At 36.4% G+C, this 14880-nt stretch overlaps 1 protein-coding gene across 2 annotated transcripts in view; it reads right to left on the bottom strand.

The window, feature by feature from the left end:
- LOC128644855 (cholesterol 24-hydroxylase) overlaps positions 1 to 14880 on the bottom strand; it is a 49137-nt gene that overhangs the window by 15690 nt on the left and 18567 nt on the right. For both annotated transcript variants that reach the window (XM_053697476.1, XM_053697474.1), the window contains exons 6-10: positions 14556 to 14694; positions 7478 to 7588; positions 6392 to 6548; positions 3140 to 3202; positions 2936 to 3008 (exon numbers count right to left, since the gene is read on the bottom strand). In XM_053697476.1, coding sequence (XP_053553451.1) covers positions 2936 to 3008; positions 3140 to 3202; positions 6392 to 6548; positions 7478 to 7588; positions 14556 to 14694 — 543 coding nt within the window. The remainder of the gene's footprint in view (positions 1 to 2935; positions 3009 to 3139; positions 3203 to 6391; positions 6549 to 7477; positions 7589 to 14555; positions 14695 to 14880) is intronic.

The raw sequence follows: 14880 nt of genomic DNA, 5'->3' as shown, positions 1-14880 counted from the left end.
CCTCTGAATCAGACATGTTTAACACACTAGCAAATAAACTTGTAACTTGGAAATACAATTCAATTAGAATAATATTAAAACGTACTGTGCCTTTAAGAAGCACAGAAGATCTATGACAGTTGAAAATTAATAAATTGAAACAGTTATAGCCTCAATCCTTGTAAATAACACAACTTTAGCAAAGATTTAATCCCATTAGCAAAGATAACAAATTCTGAAAGCAGGAAACAAATTACAGAATAAACGTTTTTTATCTCAGTCAAACTATAATTCTCACAGCTCTGCTGAGAGAAATTACCTCCCTCAAAATAAGTTTTGAAGACCCCTGAGCTCTGTAGAGATGAACCGGATCATGCAGGGAATACAATGAGTTGCTGACTGAAATATTTGATGCGTAGTAAAAGCGCCAAAAAACGTCCCCTCCCCCTCACACACAGCAGTGAGGGAGAACAGAAACTGTCAGAAAACAGATTAAGCAACTGCCAAGTGGAAAAATAGTGCCCAAACATTTATTCACTCAGTACCTCAGTAAATGAAAACGATTTTACATTCCAGCAAAAACGTTAAACATAATCTCTAGTTATTAAACAGCTTTATGTATTTCTTACAGTGTAATTCTAGTGAAGTACCATTCCCCAGAATACTGAAGTGTAAAGTATACATACATGACATTATATCGGTATGGCAGGATTTTCTCATCAATTCCATTGTCAGAAAATAAAAACTGCTACATACCTCTATGCAGATTCATCTGCCCGCTGTCCCCTGATCTGAAGTTTACCTCTCCTCAGATGGCCGAGAAACAGCAATATGATCTTAACTACTCCGGCTAAAATCATAACAAAAACTCTGGTAGATTCTTCTTCAAACTCTGCCAGAGAGATAATAACACACTCCGGTGCTATTTTAAAATAACAAACTTTTGATTGAAGATATAAAACTAAGTATAATCACCATAGTCCTCTCACACATCCTATCTAGTCGTTGGGTGCAAGAGAATGACTGGGAGTGACGTAGAGGGGAGGAGCTATATGCAGCTCTGCTGGGTGAATCCTCTTGCACTTCCTGTTGGGGAGGAGTAATATCCCAGAAGTAATGATGACCCGTGGACTGATCACACTTAACAGAAGAAAAGATGGTTTGGTGTAGAGGAACTTTCCCTCAACCCCACGTTAATAGAACGCTGATTGCAAACCAGATCTTCTTGTCCAACATCAATGCCTGACCTCACAAATGCTCTTCTGGCTGAATGGGCACAAATGACCACAGGCACACTCCAAAATCTTGTGGAAAGTCTTCTCAGAACAGCTGTTATAGTTGCAAAGAGGGGTAGACTCCTCATTAAAGCCCATCATTTTAGATAGGATATCACACAAGTTCATATGGGTGTAATGGTCAGGTATCCACATACTTTTAGCCATATACAAATAACCAATAATAATAATAATAAATAATAATAATAATAATAATAATATAGTGTATCTTTCCCTAATTGGTTCCAGCAGAGATTATCGGAAAACAAATTGTAATTGTTGATTGCAGTAAACAAGGTTTGCTATACATACACTCACATAGTATGTTATCTTATCACAAGACTGCAGAAAAGTATTGTAATTGCAAGGTGTTTACGGTTCCTTTATCTGCAAGCAAAACTACTGGAAAAGCATAAGAGTTTTCTGAGTTAAAGGGACAGTCTACTCCTTAGTCATCTTAAAGTCTTATTTTAGTTTAAGCTGCAAATAGCCTCCTGCACCACTTTCTTTATTAGGCAGCAGTAACAGTAAAAAAGTTATTTTAAAATGACTATTGTTTTTGAACACTTTAAAATGGCTGCCAAGCTCCGCCCACTGATGACATCATGATCTGGGCTGCATTAAAGGCTTCACCAGTTACAAAAGACTCACTAATTGGATTCAACAGACAGCCAAGATCATGATGTCATCAGTGGGCAGAGACTGGCAGCCAGAAGTGACCAGAAACAATATTCAATTTAAAATAACCTTTTTATAGTTACTGATGCATGATATAGAAAGGGACGCTGAAGGATAGTTTCAGTTTAATCTAAAGTAAGACTTTAAGATGACTAAGGTGTAGACTGTCCATTTAAATGAGTGTAGAGTGTCCCTTTAAATTAGTTCTCTAATGTTTTTGAATTTGAAAACCCAACAAAAAGTTGTCAAACAAACTCCATGGTTCTTTAAACAGAACTTTCAATCTCATTAAAGGGACATGAAACCCAAAAAATGTATTTTATGATTCAGATAGAGAACACAATTTTAAGCAACTTTCTAAATTTACTCCTATTATCTAATTTGTTTTATTCTCTTGTTATAATTTGTTGAAAGAGCTGCAATGTACTAATGGTTTCTAACTGAACACATGAGTGAGCCAATCACAATCAATATATATTTGCAGCCAGCAATCAACAGCTAGAACCTAGATTCTCTGCTGCTCCTGAGCTTGCCTTGATAAACCTTTCAGCAAAGGATAACAAGAGAAGAAAGCAAATTAAATAAATAGAAGTAAATTGGAAAGTTGTTTAAAATTGTATTCTATATCTGAATCATGAAAGAAATGTTTTGGGTATCATGTCTCTTTAATTATAACAGGATTCATTTCAGTCTGTTTACTGCATATAACAGTGTTGATCACAAACTCTAGAAACAGCAATTTATAAATGCAGATTTCAGAATCATTTTCTGTTTTGCTGAAACCTAAAAGATTTGAGGTCATTTTACATAACTATTTCCTAGCACTTTTTCTAAGGTGAGATCTCATATTCACAGTATCTTTTGCACAAATCTTAATAAAAAGCAGGGAGCGGCTGAGAGTTAACAATAAGTGCATACACTATGGAATGTTCTGATCTCACGCATGTATTGCTCTCACAGACATATGGCTTATGTATGACATTATTCAGTTTTTGCTGACTCACTTTTCTAGTATCTCTGGATGCCGTGAGAGTTCCATCACTGCAAATGATAACTGGTTGGCTGTGGTTTCTTGGCCTGAAACATAAATCATTTGCAAACAAAACTGAAATGTTTTTTTTTTCCTTTCCTTAAATTAGCAATTCTTTGTGAGCCCTTTATAAGCCCCAGACACAAAAAAATGGAAGAATACAGAAATGTTCACTAACCAGCAATGAAGAACGTGACAAAGTTATCTAATAAACTCTCAAAGTCACAATTATCTTCCGAAGCTGCAAAAAATAAACAAAAATATAAGAAATTAGCAAAACAAAAAAAACAAAAACTATAGAACAGAGGCTATCGCCAAATAAATACTGAAAGAATAAATTGAGGTCCAGTTTTTAAAAGTGCACCTTTATAATTGAAACTTTTTATAAAGCAGGAAAATATACATCTGTGGCTGGCACTGCACAGTATATTCAATAGTCAAACACAAAAACACTAGTACACAATATATACTGCTCCATATAATTCTCCGTTCTGTATTTAGCATTAGTAAACATCTGCAAGTATCTTGAAAATCATTGGAGCCCTTTTTTTAAAAAAATGCTATTCAATATATGCTAAAAATGCCTATTTTACCAGTTCCTTTAAAGGGACACTCAATCAAAATTAAACTTTCATTATTCAGATAGAGCATGCCATTTTAAACAACTTTCCAATGTACTTCCATTAAAAAAATTTGCACAATATTTTTATATTTAAACTTTTTGAGTCACCAGGTCCTACTGAGCATGTGCAAGAATAAGTGTGTATGCATTTGTGAATGGCTGATGGCTGTCACATGGTATGTGTATGCATTTGTGATTGGCTGATGGCTGTCACATGGTACAGGGGGAGTGGAAAAAGACATAACTTTTAAAATTGTCAGAATAAAATCTACTACTCATTTGAAATGTAGACTAAGTGCTATTGCATTGTGTTGTTATCTTGCATTTGTTGATTATGCAAATCTACTTTGTTGACTGGTCCTTTAAGGGGTTATAAAACCAACATATCTGATGTTTGTGGTTTAAAGGAACATTAAATGCAGTAGAATTGCATAATAAAAAACAATGTTTTTGTAGATGTTTCCTATGACAAATTTCAAAATTTACTTCAATTTGCTGGCCCCTTGTATCATCTGACAGCCATCAGCCAATCACAGACTCATTTACATATACGCTGAAAACTCTTGCACATGCTAAGCAGGAGCTGGTGCCTCAAAAAGTGTGCACATAAAAAGACTGTGTACAATTTGATAATGGAAGTAAACTGAAAAGTTATTTGCTCTCTCTGAATCATGAAAGTTTAATTTTGACTTAAAGGGACACAACACCTGTCTTCTAAATATCCCTAAAACCTACTTTTTCTTATTAATACAAATAAAATAATCACTGCTGTCTACTTTATCTGTTCATCTTACCCCAAACTGTTGAAGGAGATTGTTTTGAAGTACAGTAATAGGTAAGTATTGTGCATATGGCTGGTGCACGGCATAGCAGGAAAGGGTGCTGCCATCTAGTGCACTTGCACATGTATGACGTTCTTGCAAAACTGCTGCTATATAGTTCTGCAGACACGTGCACGATCTTAAGCCTACTTACCTGCTTTTCAACAAAGGATACCAAGAGAACAAAGAAAATTTGATTATAGCAATAAATTAGAAATTTGTGTAAAATTGCATGTTCTATCTGAATCATGAAAGAAACAAACATTCTGGGTTTCATGTTGCTTGAAATAATGATTTGCAGTATATTTTTGTAACTGCCTAAGGAAAGGGTTAAATAGTGCCAGGGGTAATTCGTAAGAGCATGTCATTTTAAGACTAGTAGTGACCCTGCACTACTGTGTGTTTAACCCCCCCCCCCCCGCTAAGGGGTTAAAACAAACAGTAGAAGTACCCACACTAATCCAATCAGCAGTGGTTTCCGCTCTGGATAAGCAGTTCTCTCCGTGGTTACCTTTGCTGGGGTTAAACACACAGTAGTGCAGGGTCGCTAGTATTAAATTTCCATGTACTTACGAATAAGAGCATGTCATTTTTCAACTATTATGGCCCTTTAAAATGACATGAAATCAGACAGAGGCTTGTTGAGTGCTGATCTGAAAGAAAATTCCTTGAAAACAATTTTCAGATGGTACTTGACACCATTAAGAACTTCACACCTATCAACAGGGCAGCAGACTGTGATATAGAGGACGGGGAGAAGTTGCCACATACACATGTGGTGGGATTGTAATGAGGTACAGAATATCTGGAGAAACCGGTCTTCTCTAATTAGTCAATTGCTAAATGACGATTTCCAACTCGCTATACAACAAGCTTTACTTCATGAGCATTTGGAATGATATAATAAACACATAAACACTTTTGTTAAAATTCTATGCACGGTCACTAGAACCTGTATAGCGAAATATTGGAAAACAAGCACACCCTCATGAACAGAGATCCGAAACGAAATACAACCCACTTACAAGATGTACGAATCAGCTTCTGAGATATTAAATAATAGGGATTCAGTTAATAAAATTTGGTATTACTGGATTGTTGGAGAAGGTTCTCTAACTTGAGAAATAAACCCCTCTTTACTTATGGGTGAATCTGATTATATGGTAGGACAAAGAATTCTCTATATGATATCTCTAGGATATCAGACATAATGGCAATTAGTTATCGATAAGATTGGAATTGTGTATTTAATTCTTTTTTTCCTTTAATTTTTATTTATTTAGTTATTTATTTTCATTTAATGATATTGTTTTTATGGAATTATTTTCACTTAGAACTTTTGATGAATCTTAAGTTTTATACAACTCCCACCCCAAGCTACCATAATCTTATAATTAGAAGGGATGAGGTCTATGGGAAACTTGAGTTTAATTATGCACAATATCCTGACACCTCATTCCCTAGAATCCATTACCTGGATAAATATCGGGGAGAAAAAAGTGAAAAGAGATAATGTACACCCAATGCAAAAATATTTTAATATTGTTTCTTGCATTGTTGTTTTTATATATGCATGGTAAGAAAAAAATTATTAATATTCTAATAAAAATAATTTAAACATAAAATGACCTGAAATTTAAAATTAAACTTTCATGGTTCAAATAGGGTATGATGCAATATTAAGGTGCATTTTAATTTACTTTATTATTATAAATGTGTCTTCATTCTTTTAGTATCCTTTGTTGAAAACCATACCTAGGTAGGCTCAGGAGCAGCAATGCTAGCTAGTGATATGTGGCTAATCACATGTGCCTCTTGTCATTTGGTCACAAGATGTGTTCAGCTAGCTCCCAGTAGTGCTGTTCTGGAGAAGCTGACTTTAATAATGCGCTTAACCCCTTTAACACATAGTTATCTGCAAACAAAATAGTGCAAAAATAAAACACCCATTTACCTATTGCATTTTCTGTCTATATCTGCAGATTACCTGCTCCCTTGAGGATCTGTGTCAGGATATCCACTGGAATTTCTTCTCCCTCTTTCATTGCTCTTTGCCTTTTCTCAATACATTGTCGGCCTGTCTGCCGGAGAAGCCTTGCACTTTCCTGAATCTCTCTGATCAGAGCTCGCTTCCCTGGAATAAACTAATACAGAAAAGATCCTCAGTAGACAGAGTGCACTGTGCATAGCCTTTCCTTAGGATTATTATGCAATATAGAAGTGTATAGAACTACTGAGACTGAGGGAATTCATGGAAAATATATGGAACCCATTTAAAATATGGCCCTGTTCCAATCCATCAGTATAACAAGACATTGGTACTCAAACCAATCAGAAATCTCAAGAAGCTTTTCACTGAAGAGGAACCCAGAACTTCTCTTTCATGATTTAGATAGAGCATATGATTTTAAACAACTTTTCCATTTACTTCGATATCGAATTTGTTTCATCCTCTTGGTATTAATTTTGTTGAAGTAGCAGCAGTGCACTACTGGGAGATAGCTGAACACATCTGGTGAGCCAATGATAAGAAGCATATATGTGCAGCCACCAATCAGTAGCTAGCTCCAAGTAGTACATTGCTGCTCCTGAGCCAATGTAAGTATGCTTTTCTACAAAGGATACTAAGAAACTGAAGCAAATTAGTTAAGAGAAGAAATTTGGAAAAAAAATTAAAATTGCATTTTATTTCTAAATAATGAAAGTTTAATTTTGACTTCACTGTCCCTTTAAGCACTTTTAATCAGCTTAAAGCAGAATATCTACCATTTTATTGCAATGATAAAGTTTTTGTCCATGCTTATTTTACGTTAATAACGCAGTCTTTTTTCATTTAATAAGATAAAGACATTGTAGGAAAGGGGCTATTTACTGTTCTCTTTAATACATATCCATTATCAGAAACACAACAGACATCTATAAAGCAGACAATGGAGAGGTAGAATCCTTTGTGCCTATTGTAGATCAAAACCTAAGTATGCCAATGATCTACATTGTATATGGTGTTAGTAGTACTATCAATACGTTCAGTCAAGCAAATTCTCCTAGGGTTTTTTTATATCTTTATACAAACCCGAGCTAAAGGGTTTCGTGCTTCAGATAAGCCTTTCATAACCATGGAGATGGCTCGTGGGAAGGGCGTCTGGTCATCATGCAGTGAGTTCAGTTCCATCCCGAAAGCAACCTGTAAGTCAAATAAGTAAATATGTTCTGCTTATGAACCTAGGTCCTGTGAAAGGGTTAATCATTTGTATAGTAATGTTATAGTAATGTTTACTCTGCTAGAACACTTTGCAGAAATTTAACAGATAAAAAAAGACTTAAAAAGGGACATTGAACACTAGATTTTTCTTTGCATAAATATTTTCTAGATGATCTATTTATATAGCCCATCTGGGAGTGTTTTTGTAACAATGTATAGTTTTGCTTATTTTTTTAAATAACATTGTGCCGATTTTCAGACACCTAACCAAGCCTCAAAGTGACAGATGTATACATGTGTTTACAGACTCCAGCAGGCTCCTGTTTATGTTGTCTGTCTTTTCATATGCAGGCGGGGGGGGGGGTCTGCTTTTCCTGCTTTTCCAGCCCTTTCCAGTGGGTGTCCCAGACTAACCTCATTAACAGTGCTAAACTGTGAGCTTCTAAGTAAGTTTTTAAAAGGTTTTATGTTAAAAAAATAAATAAATATATATATATATATTTATTTATTTACTATCAGTATCTGTGCATATTCTTCTTTATAGTAGTGTCTATTACATGCAGTTATATGAAAATTGTAGTATACTGTCCCTTTAATGTATATAAATGTATTCCCCCGCTCCTAAAAGCACTTTATATCTTTGGTAATATGGATGGTTTCTAGATTTCATGATTCAGACAGAGCGTGCAATTTAAAACAACTTTTCTTCTTTTATCAAATCTGCTTTGTGTCTTGGTATCTTTTGTCGAAGAGCATGACTAGTTAGGCACGGAGTAGAAATGTAATGCTGGGAGCAAGAACACAGCATGCTCTATCTGAATCATGAAAGTTTAATTATGACATTACTGTCTCTTTAAAGGCTAGTAATAGTTAATCGTATCATTTTTCCACATCTCATTTATATAAACATTTAGCGAGAAAGCAAGAAAACAGATATTTCTATTTGCAATGTGCAACACAAAACACCAAACCTTTAACTTAAAAAAAATCATAACATGACAATTTATCAAACACTGAATTGGCTACTTCCTCAAATTTGTTCATGTGGCTTCAATATGTAGAAAACATCTTACATCATCTGCATATAAGGATCAGGTGGCCGGTGAGGTCAGGCTTGAGAAATTTTCAAGACCTAAACACAGTTTAGGCCTTGAAAAAGCTGATAGAGAGAGACATGTAACTGAAAAAACTAAGCATCCTCAAGCCAGTCTGGTAAGTTGAGGGACATAAAAGAGAACTTGGGATAGCAGATACTGACTTAGGGGAAGAGGATGTGCCCCGAATTTGGGCAGAGTTTTCTAGCTGTGAATCTTGTCCAGCTGCTACATGAAAAATGAAACCTAATGTGTGCAATTAAAATGAGATGTAAGATGTAAGTTTCTCTTCATGCCTATACAAAGGTCTAGTTCTTAATCATACAGAGAAATCTTGACGTGTTAGAAGATCTACTGGAGTGCACCAGTTAGTAGCAAGGATATAAAATAAAAAATATGGATGGATAAAATATCTTGAGGGCCACAATAAAATGCCATTCTTAAACAGGACATGGCCAGTAACTGAAGGCTATATAGATATGCCACTCTTTATCAGTCCACCAAATATGGCCTTGTTTCCATTGAGGTGGTAAAGTTTAGAAACTGGTGGTAACATTAAAATTATTCATAGACCTTAATGGAGATAAAATGTTTTTACGAACAGTTTCCAAACTTTACCACCTCAATGGAAACTAGGCCTATAAAAGCAGAAATGCATAGCAGCTCCTAATTGTCCTGACAAACAAGGGGTTGAATTTAAAGTTAAGCACTCATGGAAATCATCAAAACATGCTTTCCCTATTACCTTTTAAGAAATAAACATTCCTTGAACAAAAACGGCAAAGTATTTTTGTTCCCTAGGTTTTTAGGATTGAAGACCTGGTGATCTAAAGCTCGCCGATCAGGTGAGATGATCTAAGAGTCGTCACGGTGAAGCCATTAAAAAATTTAGAAACACAGATTTTATCTTGAGAAATGCTTATGTTGCTATATAAATGTTCCTTATGTGAAACAGAGACTTCTACATTACAATTCAAGGTCTAAAAAAAATTCCAAAGATTTTGTTTGATTTTATGTGCAAGGTAATGATCATCAGGTCCTCAGTGAGAACTTCCCCGTTGGCAATAATGAAAGTTGTGCTTTTCTTTATTTTACCCATAAATGTAGTTAAATTATGCGTGTTAATATGGGCTCAAAGAACCTACACCTAGATTACGAGTTTTGCGTTAACAGGGGTGCGGTGCTAACGAGCAGTTTAAGCTCACCGCTCACTTGCAGACAACGCTGGTATTACGGGTTTTTAGAAACCCAGCGTTAACCGCAAAAAAGTGAGCGAAGAGCAAAATTTAGCTCCACATCTCACCTCAATAGCAGCGCTGCTTACGGTAGCAGTAAGCAGGTAAAACGTGCTCGTGCACAATTTCCCCATAGGATTCAATGGGGGAGAGCCGGCTGAAAAAACAACAACCTAACACCTGCAAAAAAGCAGCGTTCAGCTTCTAACGCAGCCCCATTGATTCCTATGGGGAAACACTTTTTATGTCTACACCTAACACCCTAACATGAACCCCAAGTCTAAACACCCCTAATCTTACACTTATTAACCTGCCTCCGACATTAAATAAATTAACATCTGCCACCCCAACATTAAATTAATTACCTAAACTAAATACAATTAATTACAATTTAAAAAAAATATCTAAAGTACGAAAAAAACCCCCACTAAATTACAGAAAATAATAAAATAATTACAAGATTTTTAAACTAATTACACCTACTCTAATCCCCCTAACAAAATAAAAAAGCCCCCCAAAATAAAAAAAAGCCCTACCCTACACTAAATTACAAATAGCCCTTAAAAGTGCCTTTTGCGGGGCATTGCCCCAAAGTAATCAGCTCTTTTACCTGTAAAAAAAAAAAAAAGTACAATCCCCCCAACATTAAAACCCACCACCCACACAACCAACCCTACTCTAAAACCCACCCAATCCCCCCTTAAAGAAACCTAACACTAACCCCTTGAAGATCACCCTACGTGAGACGTCTTCACCCAACCGGGCAGAAGTGGTCCTCCAGACGGGCAGAAGAGGTCCTCCAGACGGTCAGAAGTCTTCATCCAGACGGCATCTTCTATCTTCATCCATCCGGCGCGGAGCGGGTCCATCTTCAAGACATCCGACGCGGAGCATCCTCTTCTTTCTTCGTCCGACGACTGAATGAAAGTTCCTTTAAATGACGTCATCCAAGATGGCGTCCCTTCAATTCCGATTGGCTGATAGAATTCTATCAGCCAATCGGAATTAAGATAGAAAAAATCCTATTGGCTGATGCAATCAGCCAATAGGATTGAACTTCAATCCTATTGGCTGATCCAATCAGCCAATAGGATTGAGCTTGCATTCTATTGGATGATTGGAACAGCCGATAGAATGCCAGCTCAATCCTATTGGCTGATTGCATCAGCCAATAGGATTGAGCTGGCATTCTATCGGCTGTTCCAATCAGCCAATAGAATGCAAGCTCAATCCTATTGGCTGATTGCATCAGCCAATAGGATTTTTTCTACCTTAATACCGATTGGCTGATAGAATTCTATCAGCCAATTGAAATTGAAGGGACGTCATCTTGGATGACGTCATTTAAAGGAACCTTCATTCAGTCGTCGGACGAAGAAAGAAGAGGATGCTCCGCGTCGGATGTCTTGAAGATGGACCCGCTCCGCGCCGGATGGATGAAGATAGAAGATGCCGTCTGGATGAAGACTTCTGCCCGTCTGGAGGACCTCTTCTGCCCGTCTGGAGGACCACTTCTGCCCGATTGGGTGAAGATGTCTCACGGTAGGGTGTTCTTCAAGGGGTTAGTGTTAGGTTTTTTTAAGGGGGGATTGGGTGGGTTTTAGAGTAGGGTTGGTCGTTTGGGTGGTGGGTTATTGTACATTTTTTTTTACAGGTAAAAGAGCTGATTACTTTGGGGCAATGCCCCGCAAAAAGCCCTTTTAAGGGCTATTTGTAATTTAGTGTAGGGTAGGGCTTTATTTAATTTTGGGGGGCTTTTTTATTTTGTTAGGGGGATTAGAGTAGGAGTAATTAGTTTAAAAATCTTGTAATTATTTTATTATCTTCTGTAATTTAGTGGGGGGGGTTTCGTGCTTTAGATATTTTTTTTAAATTGTAATTAATTGTATTTAGTTTAGGTAATTAATTTAATTATAGTGTAGTGTTAGGTGTAATTGTAACTTAGGTTAGGTTTTATTTTAACTATGTAGTTAGTAAATAGTTAATAACTATTAAGTAACTATTCTACCTAGCTAAAATAAATACAACGTTGCCTGTAAAATAAAAATAAACCCTAAGATAGCTACAATGTAACTATTAGTTATATTGTAGCTACTTTAGGGTTTATTTTATCGGTAAGTATTTAGTTTTAAATAGGAATTATTTAGTTAATTGTAGTAATTTTATTTAGATTTATTGTAATTATATTTAAGTTAGTGGGGGTTAGGGTTAGATTAGGGGTTAATAAATGTAGGTAGGTGTCGGCGATGCTAGGGCCGGCAGATTAGAGGTTAATAATATTTAACTAGTGTTTGCGATGCGGGAGTGCGGCGGTTTAGGGGTTAATATATTTATTATAGTGGCGGCGATGTCCGGTTCGGCAGATTAGGGGTTAAAAATTTTATTTTAGTGTTTGCGATGTGGGAGGGCCTCAGTTTAGGGGTTAATAGGTAGTTTATGGGTGTTAATGTACTTTTTAGCACTTTAGTTAAGAGTTTTATGCTACGGCGTTGTAGTGTAAAACTCTTAACTACTGACTTTAAAATGCGGTACCAGGCTTGACAGGAGAGGGTCTACCGCTCACTTTTGGTTAGACTCGTAATACCGGCGATATGCAAGTCCCATTGAAAATATAGGATACGCAATTGATGTAAGTGGATTTGCGGTATTTCCGAGTCTGGCCAAAAAAGTGAGCAGTGAGCCTGTCATTTCAAGACTCGTAATACAAGCGGGCGTTAAAAAGCAGCGTTGGGACCTCTCAACGCTGCTTTTTAACCTAACGAACAACTCGTAATCTAGCCACTAGTTTCTGTTTTATTAAACAAATATTTTATAGAAATAAATATATTTATTTAAAACCACACTGTTATAAATTGTATTTGTATTTATTTTGAAGCTAAACTACTTGTTTTCATTACAAAGTCACATTAAAGGGACACTAAACCCAAAATGTTTCTGTCATGATTCCGGTAGAGAATACAATTTTAAACATCATTCCAATTTACTTCTATTAGCTAATTTGCTTCATTCTCTAGATATCCTTTGCTGAAGATATAGTAATGCACATGGGTGAACCAATAACACGAAGCATCTATGTGCAGCAACCAATCAGCAGCTACTGATGCTATCTAGATATGCTTTTCAGCAAAGGATATCAAGAGAATGAAGCAAATTAGATAATAGAAGTAAATTAGAAAATTGTTTAAAATCACATTCTCTTTCTGAATCATGAAAGAAAAAATGTGGGTTTCATGTCCCTTTAACAACTTCAATTTTGGTGTTAAAGGTACAGTGAACACCAAAATAGTTATTGTTTAAAAAGATAGATAATGCCTTTCCCCAGCTTTGCACAACCAACCAAAGATAGATAACTACCCATTCCCCAGCTTTGCACAGCCAACATTGTTATATTAATATACTTTATAACATTTAAATCTCTACATTTATGCCTGTTACTAAGCCACTACAGACAGCTTCTTATCACATGCTTTTTTATTAGCTTTTTACAACAAGAGACTGCTAGTTCATGTGGGCCTTTAGATAACATTGTGCTCACTCCCGGAGTTGTGCACAACACGGCACTAATTGGCTAAAATGCAAGTCAATAGATAATAAATAAAAAGTCATGTGATCAGGGGGCTGTCAGAAGAGGCTTAGTTACAAGGTAATCACAGAGGTAAAAAGTATATTAATATAGCTGTGTTGGCTGGGTAATGGGTAATAAAGGGATTATCTATATTTTTAAACAATACAAATTTTGGAAGGGACTGTCCTTTTAACAATATATAGGAATACCCCACTAATACAGCAGGTAAGGGACCGGAGCGCCACTGTAAAGCGAAAACTGAAGGTTTTTGCTTTCTTTCACTTGCTAGTTTGTTTGAAGTAACATATATTAGGTGTGCAATAGCACTAAGTTTAGTTTAACACCTGTAAAATAGAGACAATTACTGTAGTAAAATTTGCCAGACTATGACAGTGAAACACGGAGTGCACTGCAATGCTGTAAACGGATCGAACTGCGCATAACAAAATGGTGCCAGTCGCCTTTCCCGCAATCTCGCGATAAGTACAGTGATGTTTCAAAATCCTTAGAAGTTGGACTTCAGCTCCGTATTAGCGAAGCGCTGTAAAGCGAGGTATTCCTGTATATATATTTGCATTGCTTAACAAACAATACATAGTTGTGGCTTTCTGAATAAATATTCTAACAGGTATCTCCTACAGAGCTCGATGCCCCATGTTTCCGGCAATCTGGAAACAGAAGTTCTGAAGCAGCGGTTAAAAGACTGCTGCTCCATAACTTGTCTGCCTGCTCTGAGGCTGCGGACAAAAATTAACACGATCGAATACAATCGGGTTGATTGACACCCCCTGCTAGCGGCCGCAAATCTGTAGGGGGTGGCATTGCACCAGCAGTTCACAAGAACTGCTGGTGCAATTATAAATGCCGACAGCGTATGCTGTCAGCATTTATCGATGTGCGGCGGACACGATACGCTACATCACATCATGTCCGCTCACACATTAATAAATAGGCCCCAAACAGTGCTCAGAGAATCCCACACTGGCATGCAGAGATTTACTTGACATCTATAAAAGTGCATTTATATCTCAGTTTTATTTACATAGTAGATTTACCTTGGCGATTACATCCAGAGTCACTTTGGCCATCATATCATGCATACTAAACTCACTTTTCCCGTCTGCTTTTTCTGCAAGTTTTTCCATCAGTTCCTCAGCTTTTTCGTTGAATGTTCCCATCAATCCTATCAAATACCTCCACAAAAATGTAGTTATTTGTAGCAGTTATTTAAAACAAAGCATTGCATGCCGAATATGAATCTTGTAGAAAATCTAAACTATTCACGTGCAAATCAAGGCCAATTCTCTTTATGTCTTATGTTATCCAACATTATGCTTAATCACATCAAAGTTTTTTTTAAGACTTAAAGGGATACTGAAT

The sequence above is a fragment of the Bombina bombina genome, chromosome 1 (genome assembly GCF_027579735.1).
Source record: "Bombina bombina isolate aBomBom1 chromosome 1, aBomBom1.pri, whole genome shotgun sequence".
NCBI classification, from domain to species: Eukaryota; Metazoa; Chordata; class Amphibia; order Anura; family Bombinatoridae; genus Bombina; species Bombina bombina.
Note: the sequence above shows the minus strand (reverse complement) of the source record. Positions and strands in the feature narration are given on the sequence as shown.